At 46.7% G+C, this 15,642-nt stretch overlaps 1 protein-coding gene across 3 annotated transcripts in view; it reads right to left on the minus strand.

Moving 5' to 3' along the window:
* Positions 1 to 2,948, minus strand: part of Nup210 (nucleoporin 210) — a 98,503-nt gene extending 95,555 nt beyond the window's left edge. For 2 of the 3 annotated variants that reach the window (XM_063286649.1, XM_063286648.1), the window contains exon 1: positions 2,562 to 2,948. In XM_063286649.1, coding sequence (XP_063142719.1) covers positions 2,562 to 2,728 — 167 coding nt within the window. In that variant the 5' untranslated portion in view covers positions 2,729 to 2,948. The remainder of the gene's footprint in view (positions 1 to 2,561) is intronic. The other variant, NM_053322.3, reaches the window with a different exon arrangement.
* Positions 2,949 to 15,642: the final 12,694 nt, after the last annotated feature.

Raw genomic sequence — 15,642 nt, forward strand, 5'->3', positions numbered from 1 at the left:
TCCCAACAGAGCACCTTCTTTTTTTTTTTTTTTTTTAAGATTTATTCATTGTATATGAGTACACTGTAGCTGTCTCCAGACACACCAGAAGAGGGCATCAGATCTCATCACAGATGGCTGTGAGCCACCATGTGGTTGCTGGGATTCGAACTCGGGACCTCTGGAAGAGCAGTCGGTGCTCTTAACCACTGAGCCATCTCTCCAGCCCCCAGAGCACCTTCTTAATGAACCACAGAACTGAAAGGAGACCACAATGCGCCTGAGTTTGGGGCAAACTTGAAAGTCAAGGGTAGGGTTTCTTTTTTCTTCCTCTCGATTTATGTTTTTTGTGGGCGTCATTTGTATAGACAAGGATACCTTTTAAAGGAACCAATAAAACAACTTTCCACACAAATTAGCTTAGGCTAAATCACAGCTTGTTCTGTAGCAAGGCCGTCCGGGTTTGACTGGAAAGACGAAGGAGCCTGGGAATTTATTAAGGCTGTGGCCACAGCCACACTGGACGTGCTGGAAGGCCTGACTTCTGCTTCAGCAGCAGCATCGCCACCCTGTGTGAATGAGCGGTCACCTCTTCCCTCTCTGCAGTCCCTCAAACGCAGCAACATGGACTGGATGACCTTCCCGTTACCGGATGCTACTAGGATGTAACCTTGAAGCTACAGGCTCAGGCAGGCGGTAACTTCAGAGGACCTGGAGCTCAGCAACAACCCCAGGGCCTGGCAGGGGTTAAATTGTCTTTGTTTTTCATCTCGGAGATGTGAAGTTCTCCTGTATAAAGAGGCTCTCTCCTCCCACGCAAAGATGACCACAGGTATGAGTCTTAGCTACCTGCCAACTCCCAACACCTCCAGGATCCTCAAAACGAAAGCAATGAGTACTTAATGAGTACATAATGAGCAATGTTATCCAGAGTAACATTTCTGAACTGTGCTTGACTGACAGACCATCTTCCTGGGAAGAAAGGGGGAAACTGCAACCAAAGAACACCTTCAAAGAAGACACTTTTCAACCACACCTTAGGATGAAAGCCACCAGACACGAAATCCAGAAGGTACTAAGCATGCCTCTGGTGTATCTGAGCTTTCCAATGCCTTTCCCAGTCCTCCTACTGAGACTATAAAAGCCTGCCAAGACCCATCAGCAACTCTCAGGAAAGTGCGGTTAGAGGGGAAGCAAAGAAAGAAAAGGTTGTTATTTTAGAAAGAAACACACGACTACCGAACTTCACAGGGAGCAGTACACCCATGCACGCCAGGACATTCGCTTGGCGCCAGCTGTTTGAAATAGTCAGCTTCCTCTCTCTTGCCCATCTATCAAGCTGACAATTTCAACAATAGAGTGAGCATGTGTCCCTCCAGAGTATTAACAGCTGATCTCCCGACTCAAAACAAGACCCCAGAGAGGAAAAACAGCTCCCCGTGGGTAAAGCATTCACTCCAAACTGCAAACTGGAAAGACTCTGCCTCTTCATACTTCAGAAGCCAACCTAGAGACACTGGTCTCGTACTCCAGACTGACCTCAAAGAGGTGATCCTCCTGCCTCAGCCTCCCCAGTGAAGTAATTACAAGGATACAATGCCACCCTTATGAGGCAGACTTTTAAAACACGTAAGTTTGAGAAGTACATTTAACAGAATATGGGTCTGAGCGCTGGGCATCACAAATCATTAACAAACACACACACCTAGCAAGTTGAGCCTTAACTTAGGCTCCCAACTTTCCTAACGCTGCAACCCTTTACTACAATTCCTCATGTTGTTGAACTATATTAAAACCATGAAATTATTCTGTCGCTACTTCATCACTGTAATGTTGCTACTGTTATGAATCACAATGTAAATATCTGCTTCCCCAAACTGGGTCTTAACCCACAGGTTGAGGATCAATGACCTAAACACATTCTCAAGGAAGCTAGCAGCAAAGTGTAGCCTGAGAGAAGGGTGGAACTATTTAGCACTAGTGAGGTTAGGGTGTGGGTCAAGGGTGTGACCTGGTCACACCCTACTCAGCCAGCACCACCAACTAGAAGCTCTCCCGTCTGCCTTGCCAAAGGCTGGACCACAGCACCTTGCTGGAGTCCAGGTAATCAAAGCAGACCCCACTCCACCAGCATCTCATTCCTTCACCTCCCAACTTCTGAGCTGGAAAATGGTCCTTTCATCCAAGACTTAATGATCCTCCCAAAGTGGCTGAACGGGTGTGGTGTGTCTCCCACAGACTCCTTGCCCAAGTCTCTACAGACACTCTTCTCACACCAGTCAGGCGCTAGGGGTGAATCCCCCCTTTCCCACAGATTCCAGAGCCTTGACTGCTCAAGCTGGAGCTCCTCTGGGCCCTGTCAGCAGGGGACCGAGGCCACGTGCGGCGCTGCCCTCCATAGCCCGCGATCAGAGCCTCCTCTTCCCGCGCAGCCCAGACACGAGTGGCCCGGGCGCCATGCGTAGACAGCGAGCACGCGCAGCGGGGTCACGCGGGGCCGGCTGGAGCGAGCACGCCGCGCACCTGCGGCCCAAGCCCCTTCCCGCGCACCTGCCGCCTCCCGCAGGGCCCGCGCGCCTCACCAGCGGTAGCAGCCCTCAGAAGCTTCCAGAGTGAAGTTCACGCGCGTGGCTCGCGTAAAGGGCAGCAGCACCTTGGGAATGTTAAGCTTGGCGGCCACGGCGGGGCCCACTGCCTGCAGCAACAGCAGCGCCCAGAGCCCCGGCTGTATCAGCGAGGCCCGCGCCATCCTCCCGGCCTTGCTAGCGCCGGGGCGCGCGCTCCCGCGCCCTCCACTGGTGCGCTCTGGGTAGCAGGTGGCCGCGTGGGGCGGGGCGAGCGCAGTGGGGGCGGGGCAGGCGGGAAAGCGGAGAGTACGGGCCCAGTACTGAACCCCTAGAGCGCGCCGAGTCGGGCGAGCATTTTCAGCCCCGGAGCCGGTAGCGCTTGGCCTAAGGCCTCCGCCGCGCGCCCGTCGCTTGTCGCTGGGCGATAATGACAGCCTTCCAGCCGGTTAGCTCTTGTCTGGAGCCTCTGGCGGTGGAGCCATGACATAGCACTAAGACAGGCGCCCCAGGACGTAGTAGAGCACCCACTGACTCCTCTTTCCAAGGCCACACTTCCCCAGGGGCCAAGGAGGCCTTGAGTTCTTCCCGGATCAATCCATCAGCAAGGCAATACTGGGAACTTTCTGTTAACCAATCCCATGGATGCTCCAAGGGAATTATCTCAAAGGCCAGTGAGGGAGCAACACTTCACTGAAAAAAAACGCTGCAACCTGACTTCAGCTGCACCTGGACCTGGGTAAAAGCAACATGATTTGAAAGAAAAGTGACAGGCTGATGCCATGAACAAGGACATAAAGCTGAATGTCAGGCCGGCTGGGGAAGGATCTGGAATGAACACTAAGGTTTCACTGGTTTCTGAGAGGCCACCATTCCTGGCCTGTGACATAAACTAGTGTCTTCTGGCGAGGGGAGCCTTTACTGGGAAAATGCCCCCATCAGATTTACCTGTGGGCCGTTTATGGAGCATTTTCTTGACTGATGATTGATGGGGGAGGGGGGAGGAGCTCTCACTGTGGGCTGTGCCACCTCCAAGAAAGGGATTCTGAAGTGTTAACACAGCAGTCTGAGCAAGCCATAAGGAAGAAGCCAGTAAGTCGCTTTCTCCCGCGGCCCTGGCTTTCGTTCCTGCCCTGCTTGAGTGCCCGCTTTGGCTTCCCACAATGATCCAATGTGGTTGGGATAAGTGAGCCTTGAGCCGAGTAAATCCTTTCCTTCCCAACTTGCTCTTGTCGGGGGACATTTGGATGCATGAAGGGTCATGTGCAGGGCACCCTCAGGCCCTAAGGAGCCTCACTGGGAATGTGAGTGAGATGAGCTGCCCAGAAGAGAACACATCTTCCAGACTGGGTACCAGGTGCTACAGGAGGAGGGGAGGTTCCACTATCCTCTTACAGGAAATAAAGGAGTCTGCCCCAGGGTGTGTGCAAACCCTTCCTGGGTGTTCTTGGTTATGCTTTGCTGTTTTTAATTTCCAGCGCTGGAGATCACACACCCCGCTTCACTTCTGATCCTCTCCTGCCTCTCTTTTAACCAGGCACTAGGATCGGGTGGCTAAAATTAAAGAGGTTCAAAGCAACTCACAATGGTAGATCCGTTCTTCATCCAGGACCCGCTTGGGCAGCCAGTGTCTTCCACACAGAATGCATTAGTAAGTTTGAGAGTGCCTGGGCCCCATGGCAGACAGGTAACCAAAATACAGAAAAGGGAGCTGGTAGGGCACAGGAGACTTTAGACCTTAGACCATTATGATCGCACAGCCCTTTGGTTGTAGCACTCAGGTTATCAAGTTATAAAAATACACATATCACACACACACACACACACACACACACACACACACACATCCATTTATTTGTTTCCTCTCTGTCATGTAGATAGTCATGTAGACAGGTCCTCCTCAGGGCCTGAGGGTGCCCTCCAAATGACCCTCATTCCAACTGTCCCCTGAAAAAAGCAACTTAGGGAGCAAAGGGTCTGTTTGGCTTACTTCTCTCAACCATGCTGAATCGTTGAGGGGAGCCAAAGTAGGCACTCAAGCAGGGCAATGCATGTAGAGGTCAGCAGACAACCTATGGGAGCTGCTTCTCACTTTCCACTAAGTCATCTCCCTGGCCTCAGTAATGGATATTTAAGAGAACATCAAGGCTGTAGATACAATGGCAACACGTTTTTTAAAATAATTAATCCCAGAGAAATAAAAATTGATGTTCTCACAACCTTGTGAGTAAGATGATTCATGGGTTAAGCCTGAACTGGCTGCAGCCCAGAAGTCCTTTGATGGATGACTCTTCTGTGGCATGCTCCTAATATGAAATATTATTCAGCAATAAAAAGGGATGGGTTGTTGACATAGTTAACAATTTTGATGACTCTTCAGAGAACTTACCAGATGGGAAAACTTTAAGGTAGCTGGGGCTGGAGAGATAGCTCAGCAGTTAGGAACACTTGTTGCTCTTGCAGAGGACCCAGATTTAGTTCCCAGCACCCACACTGACCACTCACAACTGTGAGTTCCAGTGCCAAGGAATCTAGCCCTCTCTTCTGCCATCGAAAGTGTGTGAAGGTCAGAGATCCACTTGCAAAGTCAAGTTTCTCCTGCCACTGTGCGGGTCCTGGGAATGACACTGATGTCATCAGGCTTGGCAGCAAGCGACAGTACCCACCAAGCCATCTTGCTGGCCCCTTCACACGGTATTCTTGAGATGATAAAAGTGCAGAAAGGGCAAATGGAGGAGTGTAGGGTGTAGGATAGAGTGTGACCGTCAAGGCAAAGAGGCTGTTTCCAGGGTGATGGGAATGGTAGTAAGTGACCTCACTTACAACAGCTCCCTGATTTCATAAGCTCTTACAGTTGGAGAAACAGATAGGGTGCATGAGACTTCTCTACGTGAATCACCAGAGAGGGGGGAGAGGGAGTTGTAATTAAATATGGGCTTGTGATGCCTACTCATGATCCCAGGGTTGTGACTTCCAGTGTGGGCCACATCTAAAGACCCTGTTAGGCAAAACAGCGAAGCCAGTGGACACACTTGCTGACTGTGTTCCTTTTGTAACCAGGACATTTTTCTACCTCAAAACAACCAGTGCTTATCAGCAAATGTTGAAGAATTTATCTTTCACACTGTCCACCCCCTTCCCAGAGTTTTGGTCTTTTACTAACCAGGTAAATAATGATGTCTGGGGCTGGAGAGATGACTCAGTAGTTAAGAGCACTGATTACTCTTCCAGAGGTCCTGAGTTCAATTCCCAGCAACCACATGGTGGCTCACAACCATCGTTAATGGGATCCGATGCCCTCTTCTGGTTTGCTTGACTGAAGAAGGCAACAGTGTACTCACATAAAATAAATAAATATTTAAAAAAAAATGATGTCTGGTGCCCATGGATAAAGAGCCTCGCCCGCCTCCAGTGTGGAGATCTCAGCTCCTCCCACTACTCTTCTTCCCTGCATGTTAATACTTCATCTGAGAAGGTCTCAGAAGGCATCCGGAGCAGTCCCTGTGGCCCCAACACAGATCCCCGGGGACAAGAGAGAAACAGATTGTGTGAGGACACTTTGTCAACCTGATAAATAAACTAAGAAAATATTTCCTGCAACTTGTCATCCACTTCCTCCCAAACTTCTGTCATCTCTTTAACACCCTAAAGAAAATTTTTTTACAATATCTGAGTGCCACCTGCACTGTTATTTCCCATTTATCTTTGAATCAAAGTGTTTACATCTATTTGTTTAAGATGTGGGTTTTGTTGCTTCTCTAAATAGGAAACCAGGACCAGATGCCAAAATAGAAGCACCCAAGAAATAAAGGAAACAAAGGGATATCCTGATATCTACACAGCGATTCCTGCAGGAGCTCAGAGCCAAGGCCCACTTCCGGCAGTCACATGGAGGATACCAAATCAGGGTCAGGAGCCACAGCACCAAGCTGGGCCTTTGTCTAGGGCTCTGAAGGACTGGAAGAACAAGACTCACACAGCTAAATTTTCCTGTTGGGTGTTGTCATATTGGAGGGTACACACCACCTTTTGGTAACAATTCAGTATTTTTAAAAATCATCTTATAGTGGAGTCACAACAGGTGACACAATTCTGACAAGGCCTGGGGACCTTAAGCCTCATGACTATCCCGTGCTGTGTCACTTACCCTGGCCCTGGGTCAATTCCAACCCTGCATCAACTTCCCTGTTTTGATCCAGAGGATGAAGACAGTGGTGACTCCACCTTGACTCCACTGTGAATCTAACAGACAATTATATTCTTCTGTGTAGAGTATAATCACAATACTACTGCCATACCTAAGATATTAACATCAATGCGTTAGTCATAAAACACACATGTAGAGCTAGGCACAGTGGTACACACCCTGGCACTTGGGAGGCAGAGACAGATCTCTGTGAGTGCAAGGCTAACCTGATCTACCTAGTGAGTTCTAGACTAGCCAGTGCTGCACCATGTGTTAAATAAATAAACACACATATAGAGAGCCAAAGCTATATGATTCAGCAGGGAGATAGCTGTTGCCAAAACTAACAACCCAGATTCAATCTCTGTGACAACAAGAATAGACTCCCCCAAGTTATCTTCTGTTTTCCACTGGAGTAGTAGCACATGTAGATCCATACAAGTACACACAAATTAAATAAAATGTAAAAAAAATTTAAAATATGCACATAGAACCTAAATGTTCAACAATCTCATAAATCCCTTATTTTCATATATATATATATATATGTATATATATAAATGTATATATGTATGTATGTATGTATGTGTATATATATAATTTATTTTTAAAAGTCAGGATTGTGCCAGGTATGGTAGCACATGTCTGTAATACCAGCAGCCCTTGAGAAGCTAAGACAGAAGGATTGTTGTAAGTTTGAGGCCATCCTGGGCTACATAGTAAGTGGCAGGATAGCCAAGGAACATAGCAAGACCCTGTCTGTGAAATCTGCATAAGTCAAGGGTTAGCAGTGCATGTTTGTGGTCTGCAGTCCCCTCCTACTCAGAGAGCACAAGGCGGAGGGCTGGGAGCAGGAATCCCTCACTTGGCCAAGAGCCTTCTAGAACTCTGCATAGTGAAAATGATGGCAGCACTTAATTAGGGAGGACCCTGCCCAGACATGATCTGCTGGGGCCCATCCTCCCCCAGTTAGTTTGCATGTGAACTAGCTATGGGCTGCTCCACTGGCTGCACCAACACGACTCCTGCACCTGTGAGGCTGTCAATGGAGGAGATTAGCACAGGAATCTGTGAACTCTTCTACTGCACCAGCGGGGGAATCAGGCTCATCCATCCCACCGAGGACCGGAGTAGAAGGAAAGGGAAGAAGGTTTCCATGTACTACCTGACAGGAAGGGTTCACTCTCAGCTGTGGCAACACACAATCAAGATAAACCTCAGGGGACTGGGAGGACAGCTGTTGGGAAAGTTCTCCAAGTGTGAAGGCTTGAGGTCATCTCCCAAAGCCATCAAAAAAGCTGTCCATGGTGGTTCCCAGCCTTGGGAGATAGAGACAGGTGGAGTTCCCTGTCCAGTCAGTTCAACCCAAACAGCAGGTTCAATGAGAAACCCTGCGTCGTCGTCATCATCATCATCATCATCATCATCATCATCACCATCATCATCATAATAATAACAACAACAACATACAAGCATGAGGGTACATGTGAGACTGGGTTCGATGGTGAGTATCTAAAATAGTGAATATCTAGTGAGCCTGTGGCGAGATGGAATCACCCAAGTCTGTCTACTTACTGCACAAGTGCATCATGGCACAGGCACACACAGGAACACATACACAGCCAGAGAGAGAGAGAGAGAGAGAGAGAGAGAAAGAGAGAGAGAGAGAGAATAACAAGATGGAGAGTGCTTAGAAAAGACCCTCAATGTTGTCCCCCTCCACCTTTACATATTCCTGACCTTGCAAGAACACATACACACACACACCACACAGGAAACATAATAATTTTTAATTTTTTATTTAAATTTTTAATGTGTATAAACATTTTAATGTGTATAAACATTTTCCCTGCATGTATGTCTGTGTACCATGCGCATGCCTGGTGCCTGAGGAGACAAAAGAGGTTGGATTTCCTGTGAATGGAATTACAGAGAGTTCTAAGCTGCCGTGTAGGTGGTGGGACTTAAAACCAGGATCCTCTAGAAGAATAGCCCATGGTGTTCTTAACTGCTAAGCCATTTCTCCGGCCCCATGTATAAATAGTACCTTTTCAGAAAGAGAGACTCCAGTTTCTTTTCCATACTTTTCTGTTATGTTCACTGAAGGAAGAAGCCAGTTTTTCTGTCAGCCTCCCAGTTTTCAAGTTGTCCATTCTCCACCTGAGATTTCCTGTCATTGCCCAGGCGACTTCCTCTGAGATGTTTCTGCCTCCTTCCTGGCCCAACAAGCAGCTTGTCAGTGTAAATTTAAGTAGTCAGCCAGGGAACTTCAGCTAAAAACAACAACCTCTGTGTGTGTGTGTGTGTGTGTGTGTGTGTGTGTGTGTGTGTGTGTGTGTGTACACAGGTTGCTTTGTTAGTGTATTTTAAGACATAACCACCTGATATGACTGAATAGCACAGCCTGGGGGATTTCCCATCTATCAGAAGCATTAATGAGCTGAAATTCCAGTTAGAGGAGGACATTTTCCTGCCATTTCTACACTGTGTAATTTCTACATTAGTATTGAGAAAAAGCAGGAATCTTATTCTTTTTTTAGTTTGTGTGTGTGTGTGTGTGTGTGTGTGTGTGTGAGAGAGAGAGAGAGAGAGAGAGAGAGAGAGAGAGAGAGAGAGAGAGAGAGAATGTATGTTCATGTGCAGTGCCCACGGAGGCCAGAAGAGGTGTTGGGTCCCCTTGAGCTAGAGTCAATTGTGAGGTGTCTTATGTGGATTCAGGGAATTGCTCAGGTCCTCTGGAAGGACAGCAGAAACTCTTAACCTACTGAGCCTTCTCTCCAGCCCCAAGGCAGGAATCTTCACTAGAAATTTCTTAGTTTATCCCCTGCTACTATGATCTCAGGACTAAAAGGAATGTTTTAGAAGATAAATCCAAGTTGTCCAACATTTTAAATGAAAACTGGCGCTGCAGAGCCCGTTGTACTGGAGCAAAAGGAGGTTTCCAGGACCACTCCCCTCCCCCAAGGCTCCCTGCGGTGAATAGACAGATTTGAAGGGAGATAAACAGGAGTAGAGATAAAAGGAAAAGAAAGATTAGAAGAGAGATAAACAAACAGAGACAGATAAAAGGAATAGGCAGATTAGAAAAGACATATTTATGTGCAGGAAGAAATCACAGCCCAGGGTGTGACTTCCACAGCTTAAGGGGACTCAACCTTCTTTACCCTCATATCTACAAGGTGGAAGGCTCTGAGGTCAGCAAAAGATTTTTAAGGGAACTCAGCGGGCCTGGAGATCACACAGTGTCCTAATGTGTGTCCCTGGGGTGTAGGACAGACAGTGGCTCATAGAAGTTCTTCCAAGAGGCCAAACCAGAAGCCAACTGTGTGTGACCCACATCTGTCTGGGTAGGCTAGCAGACCCAGGCCCTCTTCTCATTGTGTCAGCATGACCAGGAAAGGGCCCAGGCTGTCTGCTCTTTGGCAGGTCAAGACTTAGTAGAACTTTGTAGAAAGTGTTGCATCAGGATGAGAAGAACAAGATGTGAGAGATCTTTTCTTACTTACGTTTTCTGCAAGATTGCAGCTGGCACCCAGGATCTACTCACAGAAGTGATAAGACCTTGAACTTGAGCACATTCGAATTTCAAGGCCAGCAGATCTTCCCTTTCCTTTATTTTATGAACACCATCTTCAACCCAAAATCTTCTGCAAAGCCCATGAACTGATTAAAAGTTCAGTGATTGTGGAGAGATTAAAATGTCGCTGGTCCAGGGACTGATTAGTACTTATCTTGGGGCTATTTTTAGCACCTGAAGTAGACATTTGTTTACCCACCTGGGTCAGACCTAACCTCCTGTGACAAACAGATACAAACCTTTGGGGAAGTATTTACAAAGTCGCAGTTTTCACTAGCCAAAAGGCTTTAGCACCTGAAGCCTATAGCAGAGGTCTCCTCACCCTGTTGTAACCATAGAACTAATGTTTCTGCCGATGTATTTTAAAAGTGTCTTGTTTGTAGCCTTCCTTATTATGTTATTCTAAAATCTTCAAGAAACCGCTTTCCCATAGGAATGTGGAATTTGGGCTCACCGAAATGAATGAAGAAAGAAATAAAAAGGAAAGAAAAAGGATATGACTATTCTGAATATGGTGGAAGGAAAAGTGTAATATATATATATATTAGGCGAGCACAACCAGAGGCAGGGACATCTGGGAAAGTCCAAAGTGGACAGGATCAGTCTGAGCCATGAGGAGTTGGGGAGGAAGGAGGTATAGCAGCCAGGAGGCCAAAGGTACAAAAGGGGTAGGTAATCAAAATGTCTAGATTATACAAGAAAGATCCTCTGGAGGAAGAGCAGCTCAGCCCTCGGACTGGAGAGTTTAGGACAGAGGATGGGGTATGCCAGTTATACCCTGTAATAGGTAGGGACTCTGGAAACTGGGAGAAGCTGGAGGCCAGAACTGCTTTGATAAGCACCTCAGCTGATTGTCCCGGGTTTGAAACTTAACAATAAATCAGCGATCCAATGACATAGCTACTCATACTTAGCTCCCAAGTAAACCATGTCTAATTGCCTTTTGAGGTGAAAGTTAAGTTTTTGAGGCAAAAGTTATGTGTTTGAGTCAACATATCTAAATAGTCAGCGTGCCAAAAGTGCCATATTTTCAGATCCCCTTTTTCTGAATTCCAGCAGCAAAGAGCTAAAGAAATAAACCTTGAAGAAACACATAGCCATTAGATATTTACTACAAGGGGGTTTGGGGAAGATCTAAATGGCTCCTGCCCAGAAGAGCTAATGCTCTCGTCCTTGCCAATAACCAGAGAAAAAATGTCAACTCTAGGCAAAGACAGGGCCTGAGACCAATCTCACATGCTAATTAATAGAAGTGCTCCTGCCATTTTGGAGAGCTTTTTGCTGTACATGTCTGCACGCCTTTACTGAAAATATCTGAGACAGATGTGTGTCCATAGCTATTTAGTTTAGTTTAAAAGACAAACCGTGTGGTGCTACTTATATATTTCTACTCCCAATGGCAGCTTCCTATTGTCAGCATGTTGGTCTTGACACAGCAACAGTCTAGATCCAGTGAGAGAAGACTAGTTCCTTCTGGTTAAGGGGATGAAATCTCTGGCCTGGATGGGGACCTAATATTGCCAATTACCCAAATCATACATCCATTGATCCCACTGGCCAAGTGACCGCCCTTAGGAATTTAGGCTTGCTGTAAGTCATGCTAAAGCGGTAGGAGGAATAATTACTCTTTTAATGACATAACACATTTTTCCTTCTCAGAATTCCTGCCCCTTGAGGATGGTCTCTCCAATCCCCGTGAGATTAGGATGGGTTTGTCTGCCTAAATTTTTTCAGATGCTGGCCAGGGCTCATGTATGCTTTGAGGGGTTTCTTTGGGCTCTCTTGCTCTGCCTTTAAAGCCTCCCTCCAATGTAGCTGCTCACATGTTAAGGGGTTGACTTCTATGCTGGCTTAACTCAAATGCTATAACTTTTCTCCTTCCCTCCTCCGTCTTCCTCCTCTGGACAGATGGGAAGCATTACAACTTGCCTTCCCTGGGATTTCTCTTTTAAACTCTAATAAAAGTATCTTCTTTGAATAAGTTTTGACCTTGCCTGGCTTTCAAACTCTCCCTGACTTTAAACTCTTTGATTCAACTGAGAAAGTGAATCCATTGTTGTACCTGTAGGGTATCAGTCTTTCTGCCTCGGAATTGAGTCTTCGAACAAGATGGATTCAGTAAAGAATGTGAGCGTGCCCAGCTTCGGGCCATGTCTCCCTCCCGAGGAATAGTACTGCACGTTGGCAGGACACTGGCTTCAGAGCTCTGAAGTTCTGGTGTCAGTACTGTTGAGAGGGATCCTGACCACATACAATGAACATGAATATGCATAAACTCCAGTAATTCACACCTTAACCAAATTCCTTAGGGTACCCAGGTTCCAATGTTGCAGCACAATCCAGAAGGAAATGCAGCTCATATCGACACACATTTAAATAAGTGAGATATTTAATGAGTTAAAAATAATAATAGGTAGGGTTTTTAAAGTCTTATTTTGATACAGGGTCTTGCTATGTTGCCCAGGATGGCACTGAACTCACAATCCTCCTTCCTCAGCTTCCCAAGGGCTGGGATTATGAACACACATCACCAAGCCTCCCTGTACAGAAAGTTCAGTGAAATTCTGAAACATGGGTGATCACGAAAGCCCCCGGGCTCTGTGAAGGGAGGCAGTCTGAGAAGGGGCGGTTATCATAGGAGCTGTGTGACCTCTACCATGAGGCAAAGCACAGAGGCCGGAGTTAGGTCAGTAGCTCGGAGTTGGGGATGGTGGGAGTGGAAGTGGCTTACTAATGGTTCCAGGCTTGAGGGGCCAGGAAAATGTTATAAACCAGACTGTGGCACTGTTGTGCAGCTCTGTGAAGATTCTAAAAAATGCTGACCTGAATGCTGTAAGTAGGTGGATTTTAGGATGTGTGAGATATGTCACATTAAGACTGAAATAATTGGTTGGAATGCAGACATACAGTCTGAAAGGACACCTGTAAAATCCTTGCATATTTACAGTTCACACTAGGAGGACAGTTACCGAAGGCCGTGAGTGTGAGCAAGTTGGAAGAATCTTCACTTCCCTACTTGAGAGAATGAATAACTTAAGCACGGAATAACAATCAAGATGTACAACCGACCACAACAGCTTAAACAGATGGACCAAAGCTACACATCCATGTGGTTAGATCACAGAGTTATAGCATTGTGTGCTAAAAACATATTGGGAGACACAGTGTGGTGAGGCATGGGTGGTTCCCATCGAACAGGAGGAGGAGGCAGGTGGAGCTCTATGAGTTCGAGGGCAGCCTGGTTGTATTAGATAGATTTTTCCATTGTGATAAACACCAGGACAATGAACTCTTTGGGGAAAGGGACTTGTTTTGCCTATATTTCCACTTTCCTGTCCATCATCAAAGGAAGTCTGTGTGGGAACTCAAGGAGGGATCTGGAAGCAGGAACTGAAGCACAGGCCGTGGAGGGGTGCTGCTTACTGGCTTGCTCCCCATGGCCTACTTAGCCTGCTTTCTTTCTTTTTAAAATTGTACTTTTAATCATGTCTCTCTCTCTCTCTCTCTCTCTCTCTCTCTCTCTCTCTCTCTCTCTCTCTGTGTGTGTGTGTGTGTGTGTGTGTGTGTGTGTGTGTGTGTCACTTGCTTCATCTGTCATGAAATAGCATTCACTGGGGTCACTTCCAGCTTTTGAGTACTGGGGATAATGCTGATATGACCACAGAGCAGACCTATTAAGGAAGATATTTCCAGGGTCCCAAATACGGTCCAGAGCAGAGAGTTTGTTACAAATACCTCATCGGAGTGCTAGACCCTGTCAGTGTGTGTAATGCCTTTCATGTCTGCCATGGTGACTGCACTATTTTGCTTTCCTAACAACAGCAAGTAAAGACTCCATCCCCCCACCCCATGTGCACTGAATTCTGTCAGTGCTGCTGTTCAGTAGTAGCCACTCAAGTCCTGTTGTGTTCCTGGGACCTACTCGTTCATATGTGGTTCAAAATAAATGTATTCTTTCTGAGGTGAGAATTCTGCTTACATCAACAAATGTAAATTAAAACCACTGGAAAACGTTGATGAGTAGTGAGGATCCCAGAACCCAGGGCAAGGAGCTAAATGTTGGGTGCACCCGACAGTGGATGCCAGGACTGATTGGACAGGTTCCAGCAAGGAGCAAAACTTGATGGACTGTCTGACTGTCCTTACTTCCCTTCGTGGCTGTTATGACAGCACAGGAAATGAAGCACAAAAACTCCAGCAGCTGGGGCCCACGCAGAGGGGGAGGAGGCCCACACAAGGGGGGTGTGGTGGAGGGGAGGCTCAATGGTTATGAGCATTGACTCTTCTTCCAGAGATCCAGGTTCAGTTTCTAGCACCACATGGCAGCTCACAACAGTTTGTAACTCCAATTCCAGGGGATCTGGCGTCCTCTTCTGGTGCCGTCAAACACCAGACACACATGGTGCTTGTGCATACATGCAGGCAAAATACCCATACCTGTAAATTAAAGTAAATATCTTTTAAAAAGAACTTCTAAACATAGAAGACTATGTCCCTGAGCCCACAGTGATGGACTTCGTGGCTCTAGAGAGAGCCTGGGGTTTCCACCCAAGCAGCCTAAAAGCCAACAGCAAAAATAAAACCGGTTCAGGTATGTAGTGGCTCACTGTCAGTCCCGGCACTCAGAAGGCAGATGGATCTCTGTGAGTCCAAGTCCAGCTAGTGCTCTATAGCGAGACCCTGTCTCAAAAATTAATTTATTAACCAACAATATAAATAAAACTAAATAGAAACAAGTTCTGACCTGTTTGCTGGTGGTAGGAGACAGACAGAAATCGTAGGCGTTTCCCCACTTTTTGAGTTTCCTTTATAACATGGGAGGGAGGAGGAGAGGGGGATAGAGCAGTCGCCCTAACTGAGACACCCTCACATGTTGATGGGTTTTCTCTTACCCCTCTATATTTGACAGCTCTCTCTTGATTACTCCCATTTTATAACTTATCAACTCCCACACATACCCAGTCAATTAGCACCTCAAGAATGTGTGTGGGATTTTTAAGGAGAGGTGTTTTTTGCTTTCTTATTCAAATTGTTACTCTTGTGTGTGTGTGTGTGTGTGTGTGTGTGTGTGTGTGTGTGTGTGTGTATACCAGTATGTGATTATTGGCGCGCACACACACACATACACACACGGACTCTCTCTCTCTCTCTCTCTCTCTCTCTCTCTCTCTCTCTCTCTTTTTCCTCCTCAGTCAGCTCAGTTTGTTCTTTGAGTGAGGACTGACAGGAACCCAAGACAGGAGAATCGATTGTCTTGGTTAATTACAGATCTAGCTGTATAAGTGGGAAGCCTGGTCCTACCTGCTGTGGATGAGAATGTGATGGGACTGGGCTCT

This window comes from Rattus norvegicus, chromosome 4, assembly GCF_036323735.1.
Source record: "Rattus norvegicus strain BN/NHsdMcwi chromosome 4, GRCr8, whole genome shotgun sequence".
Lineage (NCBI taxonomy): Eukaryota > Metazoa > Chordata > Mammalia > Rodentia > Muridae > Rattus > Rattus norvegicus.